Source organism: Peromyscus maniculatus, chromosome X, assembly GCF_049852395.1.
Source record: "Peromyscus maniculatus bairdii isolate BWxNUB_F1_BW_parent chromosome X, HU_Pman_BW_mat_3.1, whole genome shotgun sequence".
Lineage (NCBI taxonomy): Eukaryota > Metazoa > Chordata > Mammalia > Rodentia > Cricetidae > Peromyscus > Peromyscus maniculatus.
In genome coordinates this window covers 100,473,210-100,500,958 of record NC_134875.1, presented here as the reverse complement: position 1 = coordinate 100,500,958, position 27,749 = coordinate 100,473,210, and the positions used below count along the sequence as shown (strand labels likewise).

Sequence of the window (27,749 nt, the reverse complement as noted above, 5' to 3'; positions counted from 1 at the left end):
GAGGTCAAACAATGATAGCAACATCCACCAAATATTTATTGATTGGCAATTTGTGCTATGTCTTAAGTTTTATTCAACTTGTCTTGAGATTCTTACAGAGTAGAAGATCCATGATAGAATTAAGAAGTATAATATAAGACCATATAAATCTTATGGGAACATAAACCCTGGATTTATAAATCTGTACTGAGCAGGTTATAAGAGGTATAAATGAATGACAAAGTTTGCTGCAGCAGGAGGTCTGTGTGAAAGGGAGATTGGATTTGGAGGGTAGGAGGGAGAGGTGAAGATATGTAGTTATCTGTTTCCCTGGCTTGTGAAGCCAGAGTGTTCCCAGGGAATGTGTGTTAGTGTTGTCGACTGGGACAATGGGATAAGCAGATGGATGATTTGGAGGAGAAGTGTACATGATCCTTTGGTTATGGGTAAGGAGAGGAAAGGAAGACTACACTGGGTGTTCTGCTACAGAGCTGAGGATGAGACTGGAGGACTGGATTTAGAGAGGAGGGAAAGGTGAAAATCTGCGCTTATCTTGCCTTCCTCCCTTCTTAATCTCATGAAGTTTACAGAATCCGGCATCACTATTGAAAACTTCATATAATAAATGGATAAATAATAAACTTTCTGGTTGTTCTCAGTTTGGGTCCTAATTCACAGCCCCTGCCAAATGTAATTTAGTTATGATAAAACTTCATTTAGAAAGCTAGTTTTCAGTTTATTTTCTTCACATGGAGAAATGATAGATATATTTTCAGGCAATACCATATATTGTTCAGTCATAGTGTTACTTATAAAGATGTCTTTACATTGAAAAATAAAGAATTTTCCGTCTTATTTGTTGTCAAAACCTCTCATCAATTAAATCAATATTTCAAAAAAAATAGAGAATAAGTCAATCAAAGCAAAATATTATCTTATATATTATTCTTTTATTCATTCCATTTTGGTTAATTTTTCTAGCACTTTCAAGTGCTTTCTTAGATATGCAGCTGACAAGGATGCAATTTACTTGTTTAGAATTTTGGCAGCCCTTCCTTACTTGCTTTAACTTTCTTGTTGATGTGCTAATGAGCTGTGAAAAGGCCAAATGGAAGATAAATAAGACCTTCAGATAATCCATACTCTGATAAACTGTTCACATGATAATTGACAGTTGATAGTTCTTCTAGGACTGAGGGAAATTAAGCAGAGTTGGCTGAGTGCATGGAACAACCTGAGTTAATAAAGTTATAAAAGAAATTTACAGGGAAATTTCAATCCTTTCATACAAATGTCATTTGTGTGCCTTCAGGTATAGGCACAATTTGATTATCAGAAAAGCTTTATAGGTCAGATTGTGGTGTGTCCTAGCATTTCTAAATCACAAGATTCTAAATATAATAGTTACGATTTCTCTTCTGCCTGAATTTCATTTCCTTTTCTGTCTGTGCTTTTTTTCCAAAGCAGAACCAACATATCTCTCTGTTATTTTATGCTTAATTTATATGGCATCTTCAAGGTGTTAAGATATTCAGTTGTTGCCTATGTTTAATATTTGAAGTCTAGTTCATTGTAGCTATTCACCAATGTCATAGTAATTATCTTTCCTTACTTACAAAGTATGAGCTCATCCCACTGTATTAAGTACTTTAAACAATAGAACGAATATTCATTTTTATAGGATATTTTTAGGATTATACTAATCAGCAGTGTGAAACTTATTCAAAATAAAATGTATTTTTAAAATATACTGAAGCCTTTAAAACGTATTATGTATTATGTCATCGTGGAAACAAACACAGGAATCCTGTGAATTTCAATTTCTGTTTTCCAAAGTAGATCAAATAAATTGAAATATTCTAAGCAGCATGTTTTAAATTTAGACATATATTCCAGGCACAATTGTTTGTTAATAAAAACTCTAGTGATATTGTTTGTATATACTTTGTATGATCATCATTTTATATACCAATTTAAAATTTTAAGTGAATGAGTAAATTTAATATCATTCTGCTAAAGGAGCTCATAATGGCATTTTTAAAAATCCTGTGAACAAGTTTCTATTGAGAACGCTAAAGCTATACACTAAACCAATCATCCTATAAATACAAAAAAAAATGGTAACAGAGAGGTATATGGATGAGAGTTCTTGATGAATCAATGAATATTATCAACCATTGTATGAACGTGAGAGAGAAAATGGTCACATCACACAATTATGACACATTGTATTTTGATTTTAGGGTACTATTTTCCAAACCTAACAATTCCTGTGAAATAATTCTTCCTTTTGAGTTTGTGAAAATAAATTTTTATTAAAAAGTTAAATTTAAAAGCTTCTTTCAGAGATACTGTGTCCTGCACTCATCTCTATTTTTATTAGCTTTATGACCTTAGACTTTAGTCTAACCCCTATCAATCAGGCTTCCATATTGTAAAATGTAGGCGATTATTGTTTCTTATGTTGCAATGTTAAATTAAATGATTTATTTACATGCATATACCACACCTTACAAATAATAAACACTTTGAGGCATTGTATCTCTCTTCTGGCTGTAAATTTTGTAGATGTGATGAGCATAAAAATGAACAATTATTGGAGCATAGTCTACAAAGCCGTAACCAAGAAGGTACACAAATTATCTACTGATGTCTTACACTACTTACTTATATCAATATTTGAGAGTTTATCAACTTTAAAACTTTTAATAGTATATATTTTACATAAATGAGAACAATCAAAATATTACTTCATTCATGATCAAAGTTAAAGTGTAACAAGAATTTCACAATAATTTTAAAATGTTTTAACACATATATACTTTCAATATTAAGGGGTTCTCTGTGATATTAATATATCATGTCTTGATCAAATTTGATTTTTTTATTCACAACTCACCTTCCCAAACTATATTAACCACCATTCTGTATCTATTAAACTTGTATAGACTTCTACATATGAAAAAGTACATACAGAATTTGTAATTGTTCTCTCTCTTTCTCTCTCTCTCTCTCTCTCTCTCTCTCTCTCTCTCTCTCTCTCTCTCTCTTTCTCTCCATATATAATGGTCTCAAGGTCCATCAATACTTCCGAAAAAAATCACAGAATTTTATTATTTTTTGACTATATTAGAAACTTTTGCTTTCCTAAAATTTGATCAAAGGCTACTTAAAGGCTCACAGTTCCTAAAGGCTAAATATCTCTAACAGTTGGTAATGTGCGGCTTCAAGAACAGGAGCTGAGAGTTAACATCTTAGTTGCATACTGTAAGCAGAGAGAGCAAACTGGAAGTGGGACAAGACTATAAATTCCCAAAGCCTTCCCTCAGTGACACACTTTTAGCACATCATCAATGTCTGAGTGTTCATATAAGTGTTCAAATACATGAGCGTATTGGAGAAATTATCCATTCAAACCACAATACTGAATAATACTTCATTATAAGTCCAAAACTTGTATATATTTTAAATTCATTTATGTTTTAATAGGCACCTAGACTGACTTTGCCTTACACATTATGAATAGTCCTACAATATACATCGCATTATCATGTCTGGATCCATGACCTACAACAGCTAGGGTCTGGGTTGATATCTGTGATTTCTGATACCACCGAAGGCAGTGTAAATACCTGAGGTCTGGGCCATCACCTGACACCAGGTGGGGATCTGAGGGTCATGCTGCAGCTGAGACCATAGAGATCTGAGTGGCTTGTGCTCTCACCTGGGACCATGGTGCCATCTAAGCCAGGACTGTTGCCGAAGGCCATGTCTGGGTCTGTGGTTCTACCGCAGCCAGGATCTGTATTGAAGTCTGTGGCTTCTGATATCATCAAGGCCATGCCGATGCCAGGGATCAGGGCTGCCACCTGGGGCCTTGTTTGGACCTGAGGGCCATGCTACCATGGGGGCCATTCTGATCTGATTGCCGCGAGCTGCCACATGGGGCCGTGGTGACATCTGAGCCTGGGCTGCTGATGGGAGCCATGTCGGAGTCTGTGGCCCAGTGGAAGCCAGGGTCTGTGTTGATGTCCATGGCTCCTCTCACCACCAAGGGCAGTGTCCAGTCAGTCATCTGAAACCATGTTAATATCAGAGGGCCATGCTGCCGCCAGGGCCATACTGATCTGAGTGGCTTGTGTTACTACCAGGGCCATTGTGACATCCAGCCTGAGCTGCTGCTGAGGGTCATGTCTGGGTCTATGGGTCCTGCTGCAGTGGGGGTCTGTATTGGTGTCCATGGCCTTTGTTATCATGTTACCACAAGGGGTCATAGGAACAATACATGTTGAAATCTGAGGGCTGTGCTGAGCTGGACCCATGCCTCACTGGCCTTGTGATAGCAGGATAATGCAGCAGGAGAGCTCCCCCCCTCCCCGACACACACACACACACACACGCCTCCACACTCGGGGAAGATGGTCCTACCCTTCACCAAGGGTGTGCCCCACACTTGGGCAGCCCACTAGAGCAAACCCTGTTATCAGGGATGCAGGTGAGCCAGCCCTGAGGGCTGGAGAGCAGCAGACCTGGCCCTGCTCTAAGTACCTCATCTGCCATATGATGACGTGGGTGAGGGAAAACTGTCGTATCCCCTCTCCCCACCTCTTGCTACCTGTAACACTGAGAGAAATAGTCCCAGGATCACAAGAGTTGGAGAACTAGCCCTGCCTTTCACCCCCTCACCAGCTGTAGCACAAGGGAGAGTGGCATCTGTACCTTGTCTCTGCAGTACATGGGACCTGACCTTGTTGATGGTGGCACCCTGGCAGTGTGAGAGAAGGAGAGCTGCTGATCCTCGAGCTCCTTTCTCCTTGTATGCTCCCTAAAGCAATCAGGAGGGAGGGCACTGCACCTTGCCTGGGCAAGACAGTGGAGCTGGTTCTGGTGGTGTGAGTGTGGTTGAGCTGGACTCAAGGGCCTGAGAGCAGGAGAACTGGACCGGCTCATTGATGCAGGCTGCATTAATTAGGTGGATTGGCCTAGGCAGTACTGGAGAGCTCTCCAGGGTGGTTAAGATGGGGGAAAGCTGACAGGCTGACCAGTCCAGCTACCATCCAGGTCCACAACTATGGCTATGAATTAGCCCACCGCAACATCCACCTCATATGAACTGTCAGAGCATGTGAAGGGGATGAACCTACAGATCTAAAACTGCAGGAAGTCCACAACACAGGACAACAGGATATTCAGGAGCCCCAAGTGAGAGCCCATCATTGATGGTGTAACAGAAGCCAGAGGCTTAGAACTCATTACAATCAACACTTGAAAGTGAAGAGGAAAGGACCAGAGGGTGAACTATGTGAAGCACTGGGCCACACCACAGCCTCCATGACAGGATTCTTCTTTTCTTTTCTTTCTTTCTGATTTTTTTTAGTTTGATTTTTAGTTTTTCTTTTAAATTTTATTTTGTTTGTGGGGAGATTGCAAGGGCAGAGGTCAAAGGCAGGGGGCAGGGAGATGGATAGAACTGAGATGCATAATTTGAAATTCACAAATAATCAATAAAAGTTAAAAAAACAAGCATCCCAAATATATTTTATTTTGGAAAGTAGTTCTGAGCACTGTGTTACAGATCTCCTATTTCCAAAAGCAGTAAAACAACTTAATCTTCCAAGGTAAAGATTCTGTGTTAATAGTGATTGAGAAAAGGTGTGTATATTCTGAGCAAATCATTCCATGGGAACAGTATTTCTAGTGGATATTTGGTAGTATTTTCATTGTGTGTTCATTTAAAAATATTATACATCCATAAAACCTTTAAACTAAAAAAAATCATTCAGTTTAAAATATTTTCCATAAATGGTTTCATTTAGATCTTAGGTTTTTGGATCTTACTCTAAATATGAAATGGTAGGCATAGTTTTAGAAATTTATTTTCTATGTCAGTCTTGCCTGGACTTCCATTTTACTTTGCTGTTCATGATTTCATTTCCTCATTTTATACAATATTTATTTGTTTATTTACTTAAATATTTTAAATATTTTCTTTGAATTAGGAGTTATTCTCCCAGCTATTAGCCTATTTGACATTTGAGTCATTTATTTGGAAAGGTGAAATTAAATGGTAAAAGAAGAAGAAACCTGACAAAAGGTCTCATCCTTTACTTTCATCTATTACAGCGAAACTTCATGCACTCTTCTAAGATTTCCAAGACATAAGATCAAAACCTTTAATTGACCATGAGACTCTTGACATATAAACCTAAAGCATGTTTTATATCTTAGGTGCAGCTAAAAATAAGAAAATAACTTATCACTGCCTTCAGCTGACTCAGTTCTTGGGCCATCTGGAGTACTTTAACCAACAGGGAAGAAGAGTTTTATTACTTTCCTTGAGGCAGAGGACAGAATTTTCAGCTGATAATGAAATCTACTAGACTTCATAAAGCTTGATACCATTATTTTCTTTCTTACAAATGGCAAGCTCAAAAGTGCTCAAACATAGGATCGCTTTAGTTGAAGGAAATAAAGAAACAAACAGTATATCAATAAGACAACAGCTACAATAAATAGAAATAACATACTGTTTATCTTCTTTGCTCATCTAATAATAGTATTATTATTATTAATAGTAGTAGTAATAAAGATACAATCAATTTATATGTTATATGCTTTCATTCAACAAATATATTTTTATTTCTAGACTTCATCATTATCATCATCATTAGTGTGTATGTGTGTGTTTGTGTGTGTGTGTGTGTTTGTGTGTGTGTGTGTGTGTGTGTATGTGTGTGTGTGTGTGTGTGTATGTGTGTGTATAATGTATGTTTGTGAGTGAAGGTGTGTTGCTGGAGGGCTTCTCTCCAGGTTCCACCAAGCCCCGCAGTCCCACAATCCATGTATAAAATAATCACTCAGATGCTTATATCACTTATAAACTGTATGGCCATGGCAGGCTTCTTGCTAACTGTTCTTATATCTTAAATTATCCCATTTTTATAAATCTATACCTTGCCACGTGGCTGGTGGCTTACCGGCGTTTTTACATGCTGCTTATCCTGGCGGTGGCTACAGTGTCTCTCCTCCTTCTTCCTGTTTCCCCAATTCTCCTCTCTCCTTGTCCCGCCTATACTTCCTGTCTGGTCACTGGCCATCAGTGTTTTATTTATATAGAGCAATATCCACAGCAAAGGTGTATAGACACCCCACTGCAAATGTGGAGGTCAGAGAACAATTTTTGGTAGTCAATGCTCTCCTATACTGTTTTGAGGCAGGCTATCTCTTGTTCCTATGTTTCACTCTCAAAGACAAGTTTCCAGATGTTTTTCTCTGCCTACTATCTCACTTTAGGAGTTCTGAGATTACAGATAAATGCCACTTTATGTGGAATCTAAGGAATGAACCCGGATTGTCAGACTAGTTAATCCAGTATTTGTAGTCATTGAGCCATCTTGCTAGCCAGTACCCATCATTTTTTTTTATTGTATGTCTGACACATCAAAATAACCAAGTGGTCTATTTTAATGGTGTTTACCTTTTCTCTCTTTGTGAATCATCTTTTCTTAAATGTCATACCCCACCACCATTATTTGGGAGGCAAGCAAAGGAGACAAGATTATATAGATTATTTCCATTAAAAGACAAATGGAAAAACAGAGTTTAATGGTATATGTGTGAGTCAGAAATAAGATAATGCAAACAACTGATAAACCTTAAAGAGATGGAAACAACTAGTGCTTGGTTTGAGAGGGTATCCACTTAGCAAATGTCTTATAGTCTAGATGAATATCTTTGCAAAATAAGATCTAATTTAGCTCAACTTAGTTGTTACTTTTTTCCTCTTTATTTTGTCTTGCACTAAATGATGACAGAGAGGCAGTAGATGCAATTTTAAAATGTTTAAATGGGAAGTGATGATAGTGAATACTAATAAAAACTGTGCACATTAACCGTTGAAGGACTATCTAAGCTAGTACCAGCACGTCCATTTTTAATGCATACCAGAAATCTGAAATGACGTAACATTTCTGAGCGTACAGTGTTTATAAATGTCAGGGCTTGCTCTCAGATTTATATGACTTCAAAGTTAAACAGATTTGAAGTTCCTCATGTATTGTCATTAGTTTTAAACATGGTGGTGACTTGGAGACATTATTACTTACAGAGGTAGAAGTCAGATAGAGGAGGTCAGTAAGTCTTTAGAAAAAAATAGATTGCACATATAGTACAGTGGGAAAATGAACCAGTAGGAACAATGGGAAAGTAAGAGGTTCTAGAGTGAAGAGAAAATCAGTACTAGGATCGTTTTGAACCTATATAGAAAAATCAGATGATCACAAGACTTCACACAACTACCAAAGTATCAAAATACATTTATCACCTGTGTTGTATAAGTAAAATTTTATTTGAAACCATATAAGTTTATTTAGTTTTAAATAATCAGTGGTTACTTTTGTTTTACATTAAAAAATGATAATGTTGAATTGATCAAACTGACCTGCAGTGCTTGGTAAAATAAAGATATCTATTATCTAACACCTTATATAAAGGGATAATAAATAACCTTTGGATTAAGTAATATAAATGATAAGATTTTCCATTCAAATGTGAAGCGAGAATACTAGGATTGATGCGCGCGCGCACACACACACACACACACACACACACACACACACACACACACACACACACATGTTTCTATGTTATGGGAGACTCTCCTTTTGTTTCTAATTTATTTAAAGAGACTTGTAGAATAAATTTAAAAACATAGTTAATGCTATAAAAGTTGATTAATAAAATAAAAAAGGTCCTAAAATAATCACATGGAAATACATGATAGTTTTCTTCATAGCTCTTAATTGAACAGATTCTATACATGACAGCAAATTGTATATACTACAATCATTTTTGAGGAATATTTGTTAAATATATAATAATTAGTCTCTATGAAATATATATATTCCATGCTGATATGTCTTTGGTAAATAAAACACATTTACCTAAGGCATTTTTTCTAACTCCTATTCATACTCTATTCAGTCTAGTGAGTCTCATTTCCTTAAATGTTTAAAATGGACCGAGTAAAACATGTAAACTTGGTACTTTTGCACTAGTCCTTAGAAACAAGGAAATAATGTAAGAAATACAGTCTTCTTTTATGATTGTCAAAGTTAAAATCAGATCATTTTACCATTTAAATGATCAAACTTTGTAAATTTCACCTACATGTTGACATTTGAAATTATTGAAACACATCATATAGTTATTGCTCTCATATGACTTCTTTGTAGTCTGTGGATCTCATGATATACTTTCCAGTCCTTTTGTTGCTTATGTTGCTCTTTCTCTGCTTTTGACACAGGTTGTTACTCTGCAGCCCAGAGTGTATTGTCACTAAGGGTTTTTTTTTTTTTTTATAGCTCAAAATGGCTTTGATCTTATAACAACCTCTCTGTGTCAGCCTGAGTCCTATTTCAGAACAGTAAAGAATGATTGGCTACTGAAAATCAATCTCTCTCTCTCTCTCTCTCTCTCTCTCTCTCTCTCTCTCTCTCTCGGCAATAAATTGTGTGTGTGTGTGTGTGTGTGTGTGTGTGTGTGTGGTGTGTGAATACTTATTTGTCAACAAACAAATTAAAAATTAAATTATTGCCAGCCAAGGACATACATGAACAATGTTGGGTGGCCTCATGTTGTTTGCAGATTAAGGTTGAGGTTGAATTGGTAAATGCTGAATGTTCCTTAAGTTCTTCTGCATGGAATTTTATTGGCACTTGCTCTGTTGTATAAAGCTGGAAAGTTTGATTAGTTCTCAACCTGTGGGTTGTGACCCCTTTTAGGGGATAAATGACCCTTTCACAGAGATGCCTAAGACCATTGGAAAACACAGATAATTACCTTATGATTCATAACAATAGCAATTTTACAGTTATGAAGTAGCAGTGAAAATAATTTTATAGTTGGGGGTGACCACAACATGATGAACTGTATAAAAGGTGAAAGCATTGGAAATGTTGAGAACCAGTGGGTTTGTAAGTTTGCGGAAAAGAGGCAGCTAGTTATAAGTCATTGCAGGCTGTTTGAAAAGGTTGGGCTTAATAAAATATTGAGGTGACGATCACTCGCAATAGTAATAGATTATGTTATCTAGCATTTTGTAAGAGGCCTCACTGTAGGTCTTTCTCTGGTTGCATTTGTCAAATCTTGATATATGTGACTTTTTTTGAAGCAGGTACTTTTTGTATTATTCTATTAAATTATTCTTGATCCTTCTCATAAAAAAATCATTTTTTTCTGTGATGTTTGTTGTTTTTGTTGTTTAGGACAGTTTTCCTACATGATGATTCCTTCCCATTCTCAGTTGTATGGAATGTGTTCTATCATGTTGTGAATTATAATAGCTGACAAAATAATTCTCAAGAAGAGGACAAGAAAGTAGGAAATAAATGCATAAATGGCAGACCAAATAATTAAATGTATACTGAATGATATAAAAATAGGCTTAAACAAATTGAGTAAAAAAGCATACATACATGCAGGTTCCACATAAATATAAGTATGTGCATGCATTCCCAAACACAATGTTGTAAAATGAAGTCACCTTTAAAATCATAAGTGAAGGCATGTGCTTTTCAAGGTAATAATCACTAACTAAACCAAACAATTTAAAATAGAAATATTTGCTAATTCCCTTTTTGCTATACCTTCTATTAAGTACAGTAGCATATATATATATATATATATATATATGTGTGTGTGTGTGTGTGTGTGTGTGTGTGTGAGAGATAGATAGATAGATAGATAGATAGATAGATAGATAGATAGATAGATAGATAGATATCCACCTTTTCACACAACTTTGCTTTTAGTAGTTTTACCTATGTATGCTGAATTTTAATCTGAGATATATTGAATGGAAATTTTTCAGAAATAAATCATTCCTAAGATTTGAAATTAAACTCTTCATTGAGTAGCGTGATCAAATCTAGCACTGTTCTTTTCCATCCCATCTAAGACGTGAGTTACTTCTTTGTAAAGGTTATCCATGCACTACCCCTTCATTACTCATTTAATGGACAATGTATATATCAGAGTCACTGTTACATCACATTACTCGTACTCAAGTAAATCTTATGATGTAGACAAAACTGCCACAATGTGTACATCATGCACCATGCTTCATCTCATCAAGCAAACAGTGCATAATTTCACAGCATCACAAGAAGAATATGTACAGTACGAGATGATACTGAAAGAGCACACACTCATGTAAATTTAAAAGTACGTTGTTATGGCTGTTCTACTTTGTTATTGCTAGTTTTACTTTTACTTTTTCTATTCATTGTTTACAAATTAACACTTCAAGTTATATTTATATGTACACACACACACAGAGAGAGAGAGAGAGAGAGAGAGAGAGAGAGAGAGAGAGAGAGAGAGAAAAGAGGCATTCCACAACAAAGATTGAAAAAAAATAATGAAATAAATTGACCTACCTCATTAAGAGTATGAGAAAGAGTGTATTGTTTCAAAAAAATGTTAGGAATTAAATTTTAAATGTTAGTTTTCACAAGTAGATTCTATATTGAAATTTCAGTTCCTACAAACTTATATTATCATTATATTTTAGATGTGTCATACATTTTGTTTCATTAATAAAAACGTAATGATGAGTTAGGTAAGAACCAAGTTTCTTTCTTTCTTTCTTTCTTTCTTTTTTTTTTCTTTTCGGTTTTTCGAGACAGGGTTTCTCTATGTAGCTTTGCGCCTTTCCTGGAAGTCACTTGGTAGCCCAGGCTGGCCTCGAACTCACAGAGATCTGCCTGCCTCTGCCTCACAAGTGCTGGGATTAAAGGCGTGCGCCATCACCGCCCAGCAAGAACCAAGTTTCTTTATCTTTCAAAATTATTTTTCTTAAATTCTCTATAGTTAAATATGCTTAAATCCGTCCTTATCCAGGACCCACAGTCTACTTTGCATTCTATTCTGTAATACTCTAGGATATTGCATTTACATCTGTAATCAGTAATCAAGGATCACCATTCTTGCATTAGGGCTTTTGAAACAGAAGCCAAGACAAAGAGGAGACCATATCTATTTCCTTTATGTCTTTCTGAGTTTCATACCTTCTATACCATTAGTCAGTAAATGATCATATGTCACAGTTAGCTGCAAGCAAAGGGGAAAAAGGAAATTTATATCCCATAATGTCAAAAAGTTACCTAAATTTTTATTAATGTCTGAAACAGAGTAGGACAGACATTAGAGAAATATCATTCTGTGTTGCCTGTGTTTCCTAGATATCACAACTAATATTTTTGACTATAGAACATTCTGTTGAATGATTTGAATACAATTTAAAAATAAAATACATTCATTTATGTACAAACATGGATAAGAGAAATTACATTTTTCTTATCAAACAGAAGATACTAACCACACTAAAACATTTCTGTGAGAAAGTCTGTAATATTGTAGAATATCCGTGTGTTGACAGCAAATACCAAAAACAAGTAATTGCCTTAATAGAAGGTATAGAATTTGAGTTGTTGGCATGTCATATAACTTCAAATCCTTAAGTTTTGTTCAAATCCTCTGTCTCAATAGTGAAAGATATAGCATCCCTTATGCTGTTTATTATACCTGTCCTTGTCTTACTCAGTGTGATTTCAATGTCTGTGACTATCAAAAAATTTTGAATATTTTCTAGATTTGCGATGTTCTCATATACTATAATGCAGTTATTTTCTCAGTGACTTGAAAACCATTGCCTCTGAATTTGTAGAAAAGCTATATATATGCACACATTATTATTCAGAAGTTTTATTGAAATATTTTGTAAAGGTATTCATTCATAAATTTTAAATTTATTTTCTTCATTAAAGCAGATTTCTCAGACTGTAGAAAGATATGTTCCCTGCAATCAAGAAATACTGATTCTAAATTAAAGAACTGCTAGTATCTTTAATACCCTAAGCCACTTATGTGAGTTTGCTTCTCTTGTTTCCTTATCCTACTCTTCCCACTCACCCTGTTATATTTCATGAGAAATGATATAATGCACATAAAATGGTGGGCAAATTGATTGACATGAAGTGCTCAAGAAATAGCAGAAGTTGTTGTTGCTATTATTTACGTAGTAGCTGTTACTTTTATTGTGGTTTAATACTGTCATAAAGCAAGCCATGTTTTTTTTTTCCTAAATCCTAATTAAGAGTTAACTTTGAACTACATTCAAGCAAAAGCAGTATTAAATCTACCTATTTATTGGTAGCATTCGATTTAATGCTATGCACATGTTATATGATGGATTAAACTCTCATGAATTACTTTTGTAATCATTTTTCATACTTTAAACAAAATCCTGGTTTTATATTCTACCTCTGAAGAAACAGAAGGAAATGTGGCAAGAATATCTCCAGATCCGAATAGTGAATTCATCTGAATTGTGCCTCTGTTATTTATTAAAAGTGGTACTTGGTTATCCATCTGTAATCCTTTAGCACTGAAATAATCTTTCAGAGAGGGATAAAAAGATTATGGAAAAAACAAAAAATTCACAATGTATGCAATGACTTAGACCACATAAAAAGAATTATTACATACTTAAATGAACTAAGAATAAACAATTTAAAAGTATATTTTAAAGAATAAGAATGGCAGTTTTAACCAGGTTAAATATTGTATCTCATTTTGAGGTTTGAACTTGGGAATACTGCCAAAAGTGACTAAATTCAGCAGGGACATGAAACTGGTCTGTGTTAGATGTCTCTCACTAGAAACATCACATCTATTTTTCCTAATGCTTTGTGGCTTGTGCATTTCTAGTTTCTGTGTATCTAAGTAGGCATTTGAGAACTTGTATCAGTTCAAATTGCCGAAATTATGCTTTCTAAAACACACTTAGCTTGTTCAACTATTTCCTAATGAAAATCATTTGCCATTTCATTGAATATTGCTCTATAAATGTAGGGATTGCTGAACATTACTTGGAATATATACTGTGTAAAATATTTTATGTTTACTATCCAATACAACCTTCCAACAAATCTAATGGTACATATTTTTATAGTCTCTTTTCACAGATGGACAAAATAAGATATATGATGGTGATGTGATTTAACTAAAATCATAGAAAGAGTAGACTGGATTTAAGGATACGTGATTATCAAGTTCATATAATAGTACATTATGCTATGAAGTAATAGAAATTATTACTGGAAATTTTTATTACTAGAAACTGTCAGTACAAATCCATTTCCCAAGTTGATGTTAGACACTGCAGGATTTAAAATGTTATCCACTTGTTTTCTCTCATCATTTTACCACTTCTATTTCTACCGTTCCATCTTTATATATAAACAATGTCATCAAGGAACATAGGTTATAGTTTCTACTATTTTCTCACACAAAACCATAGTACTTAAACATAAAATTTTGGTGAAATTATTAAGGCCACTCCACATAGTTAAAAGGGAGGTTTATTTTGTGGGGTAACTTACAAGAGAAGGGACAGGTATCAGGGTCTGGGAAAGACATAGCGCAGTCCGGCAGTGTTCTCTGGAGAACTCTGCTCAGTCTACCTCCAGTGTCCAGGGTCCAGGAACCAAGAGAGCGGGCTTTGCATCCGGATCTCCGGGCTTCAGGGTCCTCTCTTGCCCCCGCCTTGTAGGTGTGACAGTTACCGAAGCCTCAAAAGGGGTTGGAACTTCCAGATCAAAGCTGGAATGGCTACCCACTACATAAAATATGTAGACAAAGTAGAGATTTTACTTCATAGATTTTGAAAACAATAAAATATTGTTTAATTCATTAATTATTACAACCTTCTTCTAATTATTATTTTGAAAATGTGGTTCGTGGGAAAGTACTGTCACGAAGACAAAAAGTTAAATAAAATAGAATTGGAACTTAGTAAGAAAATTAAATGATTGGTGTCTGTATTTCCAACGCATGTAACTGTAGAAACCAAAGATCATCATTTTTAGAAACTCATTTGGATGCCATGTATGAACTCTTTCCACAAACTCAGGTTCAATATGAAGTTCTATGATGATGAAACATATTCTGGGATGTTGAAACTGAAATCATAACTTTCTCTAAATATTGATTTATTTCCAAATTTACTATGAAAGACAGTTTAATAAGTGTATATTATCCAAGTAATCTATTGTAAATATACAAATGTGGAATTAAAACATTTTTTCTTTTTATATTTTATGGTGATTTAAATTCTAAAATCATTTCAAATTTTGTTTCAAGAACTACAAAAAAACTTTACTGAGATAAAATATGCTTATACATTATATATATATAACAGACCTAGGAAAAACAATTAAGAAAATAATACTAATCTTTAGTGTAAGTAACAGACTGATATTCTAATTTTGTTTTATTTAAAATTATTTCTGATTATAACTCACCAGAATATTTTGTAAATTATTGATAAATCACAAATTGGAATTTGAAACAAAATTATCCTTGCCAAGAAAGGATTGTTCAGAGCCCAGATAACAATTTTAAATCATAACTTCATGTGTATAGATTAATATACATATATAAAAATTAATTTATGAATATGAGTAATAGTTTATATGTATGTAATTTGAAACATTTTACCCTTGCTTAAATTTAAATTTAAGATGCTGTCTTTGAACATATTTTACTTTTATATGTATATCCTCATACAAAAAGTTAAATTCATGATTTATGAGTTTTAGATATATCTTCTAAAGATGTCTCAATAGTATGTGATTTTTAATATTTTTCTCAAATGCAAGCCTTTAAACATCAGTAAAGCATAAAATGCCTTAAATTGTTTAAACAATTTCTACAAATGATAAAATGTAATTTTGTTAATATAACAATGATTCTTTTTAAAGTGTATCATTTAGATGCATTTTTTTGAATGTAAGATTTGGGGCTTATACAGGGATACTTGGCTCAGCCTGGGAGGAGGGGACTGGATCTGCCTGGACTGAATCTACCAGGTTGAACTCAATCCTCGGGGGAGTCTGCTCTGGAGGAGATGGGAATGGGGGGGTGGGCTGAGGGAAAGGCAGGGGGGTAGAGGGGTAGGGGGTGGGGGGAGGGGGGAGAACAAGGGAATCTATGGCTGATATGTAAAATTAAATTTAATAAATAAATTTAAAAATGAAAAAAAAAGATTTTTATTGGTTCCAGGTTGAGCTGCAAACTATACAAAAAGAGCTGACTTAAATTTATACCTATTCTATTCAGTTTTGTGGGGGCACTTTTTTCTACATCAATATTCTGACACTTGAAATCTCAGCAGTTGCCTAACACAGTTATTTTAGGGATGGTTACAGTTTTTAAAGCTGCTATATCTGTATGTGCAAAAACTCATTAATAATTATAACTATAGATAACTTATGTGTTTATATTAAGTTAAGCATTCTATCAAGTGTTTCATAATATTATTCATTTGTTATTTAGCATTAGATTCAATCAAGAAAATAAAAATTACAGTATTAGGGTGAACTTCACTGGTCTCTATTATGTTGTGTAATTCTAGTTATGGAAGCAAATAAGAGTTCAAACTTGCTAGGTTATGTATTTTGCAGTCTGTTACTACTGTGTTCCTATAGATTTTATTTCTATTAGAAAGTGTAAAGACAAAATGAACCCAGATGTTTTTATTTGACTTCCTCCTAAGCTTTTATTCTAATTCTCTTCATCTAACTGAGGAAAGAAGGACTTGTCTCAAAAAGGAACTGTGAATCATTGTACATTTCCTTTATGTATCATTGATTTCAGCATAAGTGGTTGGCTAACATGGGAATGTTATCTTGGTAATCAAGGACATGATCAATATCCTTGATCATTCATGTTAAACTTAAGACAACAGTAGTTGTTGCTGTGATATCTTCGTGAATGCTGTACTTGTTTCCTGTGTATAAGGAACTGACAAGTGTAGGCCATTCTGATAAGTGAAAAGTACTCAGCCTCACTACTATAAACAGAGCCTAAGTACAAGAGTGACTATTTGTGTGGGAACACTCAAAGGCAAGATAGTTTCTGAAAGGTTTACAGCTTAAATCTAGCTCCTTGGTGTATTGTTCCTTTTCCTCTCAAAATACTCTCCACAGTTAAGTGTCAAGTCAAAATTAAGAAGGAAGTTGCAAAAAGGGACCCTAAGAGGTAATGCTCACTTTCATCTGCTTCATTCTATCAGATATTTGTCTATGTCTCACAGTTCTGGGTGAAGCCCTTAAGAGTATGTTCTTTTTTTCTGATTTTCAAGTACAGAATCTATTCATGCACTTGATTTTTTTTTAAAAAAAAAAAACTGCAGACTTTCTCATGTGTTCAGGGTTCTGTTGTTGCTTCACTTGGTTATTGGACAATATAAAAGTAAAGCGGCACATAGGTTATCCCAGGAGAGCATCCTTATCATTGAATATCAATTGTATAACAGCAGAAACTGCCAAGATATCCAAGGTTTAGAGGCCAGTATTTTGTGTTGTAAACTACCTTGTTTCTATTTAGGTGGGGCCAAGTCACTGCCATGCAGTACACTTCAGTCACTGCAGCAGAATCCTTTCTCAATGTCAATGTATATCTATAATTAATCTCTTTGCTTTTCCTTATATGCCATTGAATAGGGTAATAATTAAGGTTTATGAGGTCAGTTTATGATAACTTTTTATCAATCACTTCATAGGTGATTAGATTCACTCTTTAGATTATGACTACTTTAAATCGCCTTTTCTCCTTAGCTTTAATGGCCTAGCAGGTAGTCTAAGAAAACAGTTTGACATCTTGCTCAATGTTAGCCTAATTAAGTTGAGTGGAGCATACTTCACATCTTTCTCATAATATTTCATACTCAATCATTGTATTCTGGTACTAAATAATTGATGCAAGTGATATACTGTTGGGATCTTTGGATATTTATTCAAACATTTAAAAAATTGTTTTCATAAACACTTACACATATGTAGCTGATGTATATATGAATGGAAAATGAACTTGTGAATGCCATTTCATAGCATTTAAGATTCAACATAAAGAGAAGATGCAGTGAGTCACTCTTTAGTGTAATACAGATGAGCTTTATTAAAACGTTAATTTGGTGTGGATTTCAAGTTTCATTTGAGAAATTGTGTGTGTATTCATGAGAATGTTAAAATGCAGGCTCACTATTTTATGTGTTTGCTGTTCATGCCTCTGATAATGCAAGTGGACATTTCTAGCATTTAAAATATTTTCTTCAATTTATCATTTCATGTACCGAAAGCAGTCTGTAAAACAACTAATTGTATAACACCAATTTTTTATTGTTTAGCATTTGGAAGCTTCTCAAGATAAGGCATTTGGCAGTTCACTGATGGAGACTGAAGTAAACCTGGATAGTTACCAAACTGCTTTAGAAGAAGTGCTCTCGTGGCTTCTGTGTGCAGAGGACACACTGCAAGCCCAAGGAGAGATTTCAAATGATGTTGAAAAAGTGAAAGAACAGTTCCATGCTCATGAGGTAAAGCAAAACACTGATTTATGAAGCTAAAGCCATGATTTACAGTGACAAGTCTGTCAGTTATTCTGAAAAAAGTGTATGACACTTCCATTTTGGAAATCTGTTTGTTTATCTGTGTGTTAATGATGAGATGTTAACAAATAACATTTGTGCTTTGGATGGGAGCAACCAGCATTTGAAGTTCTGCTTTGGGGGACAAGTCTGAGGTGTTGATAGTGGCTTTGCAATGACTGTTAGGACAAAAAAATACAGCCTTTTCCTTTGTGTCAGAGCAAAACTGAGCCCTCATTCTCAAGTACATTCCAGAGCACCTACTTATCATCCTGCATAACAGTTCTAAGGCACATCATGAGTATATGTGTGGAAGCAAGTTGAGGGATCTTCAGTGAGAGAAATTACCTGAGATTATACACTTGCTCAGATTAGTACCCACATAGCATACCCTTTGTTTCCCCTACTTGAGACAGGTCTTTCACACATTTCTAGAAGGCCTGATACTATTTATGTAACTGAGATTTGCCTTGACGTAATGGATATCCTCTTGCCTCATTCTCGTTTGTTCTGGGATAATAAGCATGTACAGCCGTTTCCTGCTTCTTTAACTTTTCTGCAGGTACTCCTATGATCTGCTTAATAAATATTCTGCCCTAAAATGCTCCACATAGGATATTCTTCCTCAGAAGTTGTCCTAAGATCATAATTTTCCATACTTCATATTTAAAGTGATGTAAAATTCCATGATATAAAAACAAAGATACACTTAATGAGAATATGCATTTAAATGGGATGCAGGTTTAAAATTGCAAATAATCAAATTCAAATTCCCAATGGTTTCCTAAAGTGCTGATTACAATCATTAACTTTTTCTTGTCAGGGGTTCATGATGGATTTAACATCCCACCAAGGACGTGTCGGTAATGTTCTACAGTTAGGAAGTCGAATAGTTGGAAAAGGAAAATTATCTGAAGATGAAGAAACTGAAGTACAAGAACAAATGAATCTCCTAAATTCAAGATGGGAGTGCCTCAGGGTAGCTAGCATGGAAAAGCAAAGCAAGTAAGTTGTGTGTGTGTGTGTGTGTGTGTGTGTGTGTGTGTGTGTGTGTGTTGAACATAACAGCTTATACATACCAGGCAAGGACATTTTCTTTGAGCAATATCTCTAGAATGTTTGTATTTTGAGACAGGATCTGACCAATCTTCTGAGGCTTGCCTTGAACTTGTTATGAAGCCCAATTTGATGTTGTAATTCTAATCTTCTGCCTCAACCTTCAGAGTAGCTAGGATTACAAGTGTAAACCTCTATAAACTGCTTCCAGGTGAATCCTTACTGGCTTATAATTAACATTAATTTTAGTATTACATGCATGAAATACTAGATAATTAGAAGGGCAAGCCAGAAGGTGATCATAAACATCATACTGCCTTCCCATCTTTGAAAATGTATTTTTATGTATTTATTTATTTTCACTTTGTGTATATGAGTATTTGTATGAGTTTATGTGCACCAGGTATACAGATGATGCTTTTGAAGGGCAGAAGAGGGCACCAGAACCAAGAGTTAAGGATGGTTATAAACCATGATGGGGGTTCTGGGAATTGAACCCTGCTCCTCTACAAGAGTAGCAGCAAGTTCTCATTAGGGACTTCAAGCCCTGTGAAGGTCCACCTTAAAAACAGGCAACATTTAGGTATTTTGCTATTATTTTGATATAGTTTTATATTTTACTCTGGATTCTAAACCGAAGGCATATAGGGTTTTTAAAGTTAGTTTTGTTTTGTTTTCTGAAATGTTATAGCTGGATGTTTGTTTGTAATATAACTATTTACACTTTAGCTAATTAAGTAGAGATGCTGGGTAGGTAGATGACTATCTACATAATTAAGCTTTTGAGAATTGTCATTATCCTATTTAATATTTTAAGATTTAATACAAAAGTTACAGTATGAATGTAGCAGCCATAGAACCATATAAAAAGTCATGGCATAAAATTTTTGATGAGTAATGTGTGACAGGAAACTTCTCTTCTGAAGAAGCATTCAAAATATTACTCATCTATTTATAAATATACTCATGGAGAAAAGTTTCTCAATTATGTGTGAAAAATTCTCATTTGAACACAGTGTGGCTGTGAATCAGTTTAAGAATATGTATGACTTATTAAAAAAAGGAGATTTTGAGACATTTCTGAAAATGGCCTATTTCTTCCAAAGGTAACCAGCAGATTTCATCATTCTGCATGTGTTGCTTTGATTTATATTGTTAGGTGTGTGTATTCATGTAGAGCCTCATGAGACAAGATAGATTTATATTTAAATGAAAAGAAATGAAGTGCCAATGGTGGATTTGAATACATTAAGCTAAAGAAATTGTCCAAGTGCCTTAAGTTTACTTAGCTATTATTTATGAAGATTTAAAGCTTTAAAATAGGACCAAGAAACTCATTAGATATGCTGGGAGGATTGCTGTGCCAGTACTAAATTATGGTGTGGCAACAGGGAGGTAGAAAACACATTTTTATGCTCCCTTTTTTGAAAGAATAAGAAAGGCATAATTTATGACAGAGAATTTTCACAACTATATGTTTCAAACCAGAATATACTAGTGTCTACACATTGACGTGATTGCCCTGTTATTATCAGTGCAATTATTTTAACTAACCCTAGAAGTGAAAATTATAATTATTCAGCCAGCTTTCCGTAAATCCCATAAGAAAATATTTTTATTCCACATATTTATCACCATACGTCATAAGAAATAGAGCTGTCAAATTTTAGTCAGATATCCATAGTTTATCAGGTAGGTATTCTATTTGCAACATAACCATCATAACCTCAAAAAACTGATTATCTAAAAAAGCCAGTCTCCTATTTACTACCCTCCCTATAGCCACACATATCTTCCTTTTATGTACCTTTTCTAGATAATTAATATTTCAAGTAGAAAACAATGTGATATATGCTAATTGTAATAATTAATTAATTACACTTTGAGACTGACTTGTAAGAAAATGTAAATTCAACCTAGAATTAAAATTCCATGTGTTTTATTATACCATTTACAAAAATGTTCATTTGCACTCTTCTGGATGATTTGAATCCTAAAATGACAATATTGCTACCTAGCTACAATTGGTGACAAGAACAACAAAACAACATTATTTCAGTTTTAGGGCTTTTGTGCTTCACCTTTTTTGGATGATTATAAAAAGGTAAGGGCAGTGTTTTAGGCAGACTAAGGTTTTATAGAACATTTTACATAGTTTTAAAAATGAGACATAAGTTCATTTTCTGCAATGCATATTACTTTGTTTTGTTTAAGAAAATAAAAATAAATATATGAATATTTGTAAAAAGGTATATCTTCCATGTCCCTTTTTATCTTTATTTACAAATATTAGCAAATATTCTTTGTGTGCTTCAATTTTTCTGATTGAAGTAAAAGTCTGGAGGACACTCTAATTATCAAAAGATGTAAAACTTTGCAGTTCTCATGAACCTTATTGTATTCTAGAGTACCTGACATCCAATAATTAAAGACCATGAGGAAATACCTAATTAGACTCTATTTGAAAATGTTACAATGTGCTAGGGAATCATTGAAAGGTTAGACATTTTGATCCAAGGAAAAATTTCATAGTTGGTCCCATTTAGTTTGAGATTTGAATAGGAGGAGATGAGGAGTTAGAGAATTTGACAAGTGGGAACAGCTAATATAAAATCCTAAAATAGGCACATTGTTTGTGATATGTTATTAAAAATAATTTTTGAAGCAAAATTGCTACAATGTGTAATGAAGAATGATACAGTGATGAATAAGAGAACTGGCACAAAGCTAGCTATTTCTTAACCACATTATTTTACTCTACCTAGTATATAATTTTCAGCTGTTTTCTCCACCATTTTCTAATTTCTTAATTTCTTCACTGATGTTTAGGAAAAATATCTTGGAATATCTTTTCTTGAGGTTTGGGGAACATGACCAGAGTAATTAACATTATATTAGCAATTATGTTTATACAATTAGAACATTGAAAAATATGCTTATAGAGGCATACCAGTCCGTGAATACAAATATTTTTTTCTACATTCTTTTTCCATTACTATTCCTACTAGTACTTCTATAATTATTATTATTACTGTTACTATTATTATTATGTGATACTTTCCTTTATGACTCCTTACCTCTCCAAATATCAACTTTTATGGCCATAAACTGACTCTGGAAAGCTACACAACAATATTTGGTAAGATATGTATGGTTATGAATTATTTAATTATCACTAGCCTGATATTTTTCCAGTGTAGATCTCTAAAAATAATTTTGGAAACCAAATGAGAGAACAAAGTACCACTGATTTCAAAATGAAATAACATACTACATGCTGACATTCTTAAGCTAGAAATCTGTTGAAAAATAAGCTAAATGATCTTTGTTTTTTGGGTTTTCCTGCTGTGTAATACCCTGAGGATGGTAGGAGATGAGTGAGAGGAAGGGATAAGAAAAAAAAAAAAAACTTCCTACTGTGGAAGCACAAGAAGCCAACTGGCACGGGGACAACGGAAGATTTATTCACCATGAATAAACTAATTAATTTTGTTGAAAAAAATTGCCACCTGTAGAGAGCAAAGGAGATTTCCTGATATTTCTATGAGGACTAATAAAGATAAGCATAGCAAGTTCCATCAACTTCTATGGTAATTGTGGTTATGACATGCAGGGGGGAACTAAAACCTTTGTGATAGTTAAGGAACAATGAAAGGAAATCAGTAAGGAGGCCAAGTGAAGCTATGGTACAGTTCACATCATCAGCAGCAGGGGAGATATGAATAGTATCTGGATTAAACCCAAGACATAAAATAAAAAAAAACACTATGAATTATCATAAACACTTTGAATGGGGAGAAAAATATATCTTCACAAATATGATTCTTGTTTTTCCAAATATTTGTCTCAATCATGAAATTAGATAACATGTGAGAAGTGGATAGATAGAGTATTGTCTCAAAAATTAATTAACTAATGTATTGCATATTTAATGAGATTATGCAGATACTTGTAATCTTTGAATTGAATTTTCAAGCAGTGAACATCATAATGTGTATGATGTCAAATTCCTGGTGTTCATTATATGTCACAGTTTGATACAGTATTGCTTTTATTATCTCACACCATGGTGCTGATGTGATGTCCTCTCACATCTAGGAGTTCCTAGGACCAGAAGTATATGAATCACCTGAGAACTTTTTGAAAAGTGCAGTATATTTTTCTAAGTCTCCTCTATAGAACCAGAATCTGCAATTTAGCAAGATCCCAGGTGATTTCCAAACACACTGGAGAATCACTGACCTAACTTAAATAATTTTAAAAGTATATCCATACTCCTTTGTTGACATGTGTTAAATTATATGTTCTGTCTCCATATTTATATCAATTAGGATGAAACAAATATTTTAAGTTCCTTCAAAGTTTAAGCATGCTGTTGCTAATGTTTCATTCAGACCTCAAATATTAATGATTTCTTCCACAGGTGTTTACTGAAATAGAAAGATTCTGAAAGAACAGGAATATATAATAGGGAGAATATATGAGCTTTGACAACTTATTGGCTGGATTATAGACAAGTTTCTAAAATATTTTAAGTCAAATGAGGTCAAATACATGTAGCCATGATAGTTTTTTCTAACAAAGATGAAAATAAGATAGACTAATGGGGCAAAATATGGACATCCTGTATTATACTAATATAAAGTATGCTGCTTATAGAGTTTTAATTACAAACAGAAAATCTGAATCTCTAGAATATATGTAAACTAAAGTATAGCATTTTTGGAAGAGTGCTTTCATCTGAAGATAAATAACACTAATTAGCAAACTAAGTTTATTCATGCATTCATCCATCTAAATGACATTTATTATCTACTATATTCCCAGCACTGACTTAGTTATAAACAAAACAACTTTGTCTTATGTCTTATGAATATGAAGCCATATATTGTCATATGATGCTCACAGATAATAAAAAGGAAAAGAAGATATGGAGTATATTCAGAGAGTGAAACATATTTGTTATTTCAAAACAGGGGATACTTTTCAGGTTGAGTGTTAATTACAAATACTACACAAACAGTTGTGAGGTACAAGCCAGGAAAGTAGCTCAGTCAGTGGAAACAAACAAGGAGAAATGTCCTATGGGAGAAGGATATTAAATGTAGAAGAGTAACATGTCCATTTGGCTTGAGACAAATTGATTGTACTCTGATTTATAACTAATATAGATTCATGTTCAATTAATGTGCTAGTCAAGAGGGACAGATCTAAAGAATTAGACTTTTATAAATTTACTCTGAAATTAATCCTGATATATCTGAATTTTATCTATACCTCATGCTTAACTGATATTTAAGTTATACTAGTCACCTGCTTAAGAATTATTTATCATATATCCACTTATGCCAAACATTTTATCAGACCCTCCATACTGGCGAAATTATCTAAGCTGAGGCTGGGCTTTCTATTATCGTATAAGTGAATAAGATCTTAGAGTGTCAAAATTACCTGTAACTAATAGAGCAAAATTTTTAATTTAAATTTTAAAAATTACAACTATTGTAACATTTTTATAATTTGTTTATTTATTGTACATTCCAATCACAGTTTACCCTCCCTGCTATGTAGCTAGAGTTTTCCTGCCTTGCCCACAGTCAGGACAAATCTTTGTCACCCTCCAGTTCCACAGTCGCTCAGACCCAACCAAGTAAACACAGAGACTTATATTGCTTACAAACTGTATGCCCGTGGCAGGCTTCTTGCTAACTGTTCTTATAGCTTAAATTAATCCATTTCCACAAATCTATACCCTGCCACATGGCTCATGGCTTACTGGCGTATTCATATGCTGCTTGTCCTGGTGGAGGCTGGCAGTAACTCCCTCCATCTTCCTGTTCTTTCTTTTCTCCTCTCTGTTAGTCCCGCCTATACTTCCTGCCTAGCCACTGGCCAATCAGCGTTTTATTTATTGACCAATCAGAGCAATTTGACATACTGACCATCCCACAGCATTGCTATCCTCCCAATCCTTCCTCCACTCCCTCTATTCCCACCTACTAATCCACTGCTTCTATATTTCTGTTTAGGGAAGGGCAGGTCTCCCATGAGTATCAATCAAACACAGTATATCAAGTTGTTGTAACACTAAGCACCCCCCCATGTCTTAAGGCTGGACAAGGTGACCCAGTATGAAGAGTAGGGTCCCAAAAGCCTGTAAAAGAGTCAGAGATAGCCTCTGTTCCCATTGTTAGGAGTCCCACAAGAGGACCAAGGTACACAACAGTAACATATATGTAGAGTGCCTAGATCAATCCCATGCAGGCTCCCTGGTTGTCCGTTCAGTCTCTGTGAGCCCCTATGAGCCCAGGTTAGTTGATCCTTTGAGTTTTCTTGTGGTGACCTTGACCCCTCTGGCTCCTACCATTTTTTCTCCCCCTCTTCTGCAGGATTCCCCAAGCTCAGCCTAATGTTTGGCTGGGGGTCTGCATCTGTTTCCATTAGTTGCTGGATGAAGCCTCTCTGATGACAATTGGGCTAGGCAGCAATCTATGAGAATAGCAGAATATCATTAGGCATCATTACATTGACATTTTTTCCTTTAGTCATGTTTGGCTCTATCCTAGGTCTCTGGGTCATCCAACCTGTGGGTCCTGGTATGAGGCATGCCAGTGGTGGGTTTAATCTCCTGGCATGAGTTTTAGACTAAACTGGTCATTAGTTGGGAACTCCCTTAATCTCTAGACCATCCTTACCCTAATGCATTCCATAGGCAGAAATTCAATAATAAGGTAGTTACAGTATTGTTTTTCATAGTTTGATCTAAGGATCAACAATTTAGTTAACCTTAGCTTGGTGCTTACTAGAAATGTGGAATTTCAGGTCTCACCACTTCACTGCTAACTTAGAATCTGTACTTTGACATATATTGTTAAGTACACTCTGAGGTTGATTTTGTTTATCTTATAGAAAAACATATCCTAGTAGGACTAATTTTAAAGTCTAATAAGTCTACAGTTCTATGTTGCCTAGCAAACCTCCATGTTTTCCAATCTATCTACTTTATTAGCTTCATTCAGTCCTTAATGATTAACTATATATATATGTATGTATGTATATATTACATACCATATATTACATACTATTACATATAATACAATATACATCACATTTCATATATCATATAACACATATTACATATCACATGACATATATCAAGTGATATATGTTATATATTGGATTTAACCTGTTAAATGTCATATATTATATCACATATTACATATTATACATCACATGGTACAAATTATATGTCATATATCACATATAACACATTATACATCACATGTTACATATCACATATTATATGTCACATACTACATATTGTATATCACACATTATATGCCACATATTATATGTCACATATTGTATATTATATATATATTGCCTTTACATATTATATATCACTCATTATATACTTTATATTTGTATTATATATGTAATATATTTAATGATTATATACACATATATAATAAATTTTTTCATGCAATATAATGTGATACCAGTTACTCCTTGCCCAACTCCTCCTAGGTCCTTCCCTCCTACACCTATCAATCCATCCCCATGCTCTTTTTTTCTCTTTTTTGAAAACAAACAAAAAAATCTACCAAACCAGAATAAAAAGTAAAGAAAAAGCACAAGAAATGCAACACAACATACACACACACACGCACATACATACATACACACACACACACAGAACCCATAAAAGTAAAAAAAATGGAAAAAATAACATAAACAAAAGATCAGTATGACAAAAAATACTCCCTCCAGAAAACAATATGAGACAATAAATCTACAATAACACCATTGTGTTTATTCTGTGTAGGCCATCTACTGCTGGGTACAAGGTCTAACTTTAAATGTGGTTAAAATACCCAGCAAGAATTCATTTTTACCATTGCAAGCAGATGCCAATAGCTGAGGCCCCAACACCGTGATACCTAAACCAGCAAAGATTCAACCATGACAGATAATTACAGAACAATATTGCTTATGAACACATATGCAAAAATTCTCAATAAAATAGTACAATCTGAATCCAAAAGATTCCCCACCATTATCAAGTAGGCTTCATCCCAGAGGTGCAGGGATGGTTCAACATACATAAATACAATTCACCACATAAACAGACTGAAAGAAAAATGTCAAACAATAATGTCACTAGATTCAGAAAAGGCTTTGACAAGATCCAACATCCATTCATAAAAAAGTCCCAGAGAGATTA

General features: G+C 34.2%; 1 protein-coding gene across 11 annotated transcripts in view; it reads left to right on the top strand.

Annotated features, from left to right (window-relative positions):
• The window catches only part of Dmd (dystrophin), a 2,251,111-nt gene that overhangs the window by 769,158 nt on the left and 1,454,204 nt on the right, over positions 1-27,749 (top strand). For all 11 annotated transcript variants that reach the window (XM_076562037.1, XM_076562042.1, XM_076562041.1 and 8 more), the window contains exons 10-11: positions 18,230-18,418; positions 19,293-19,474. In XM_076562037.1, coding sequence (XP_076418152.1) covers positions 18,230-18,418; positions 19,293-19,474 — 371 coding nt within the window. The remainder of the gene's footprint in view (positions 1-18,229; positions 18,419-19,292; positions 19,475-27,749) is intronic.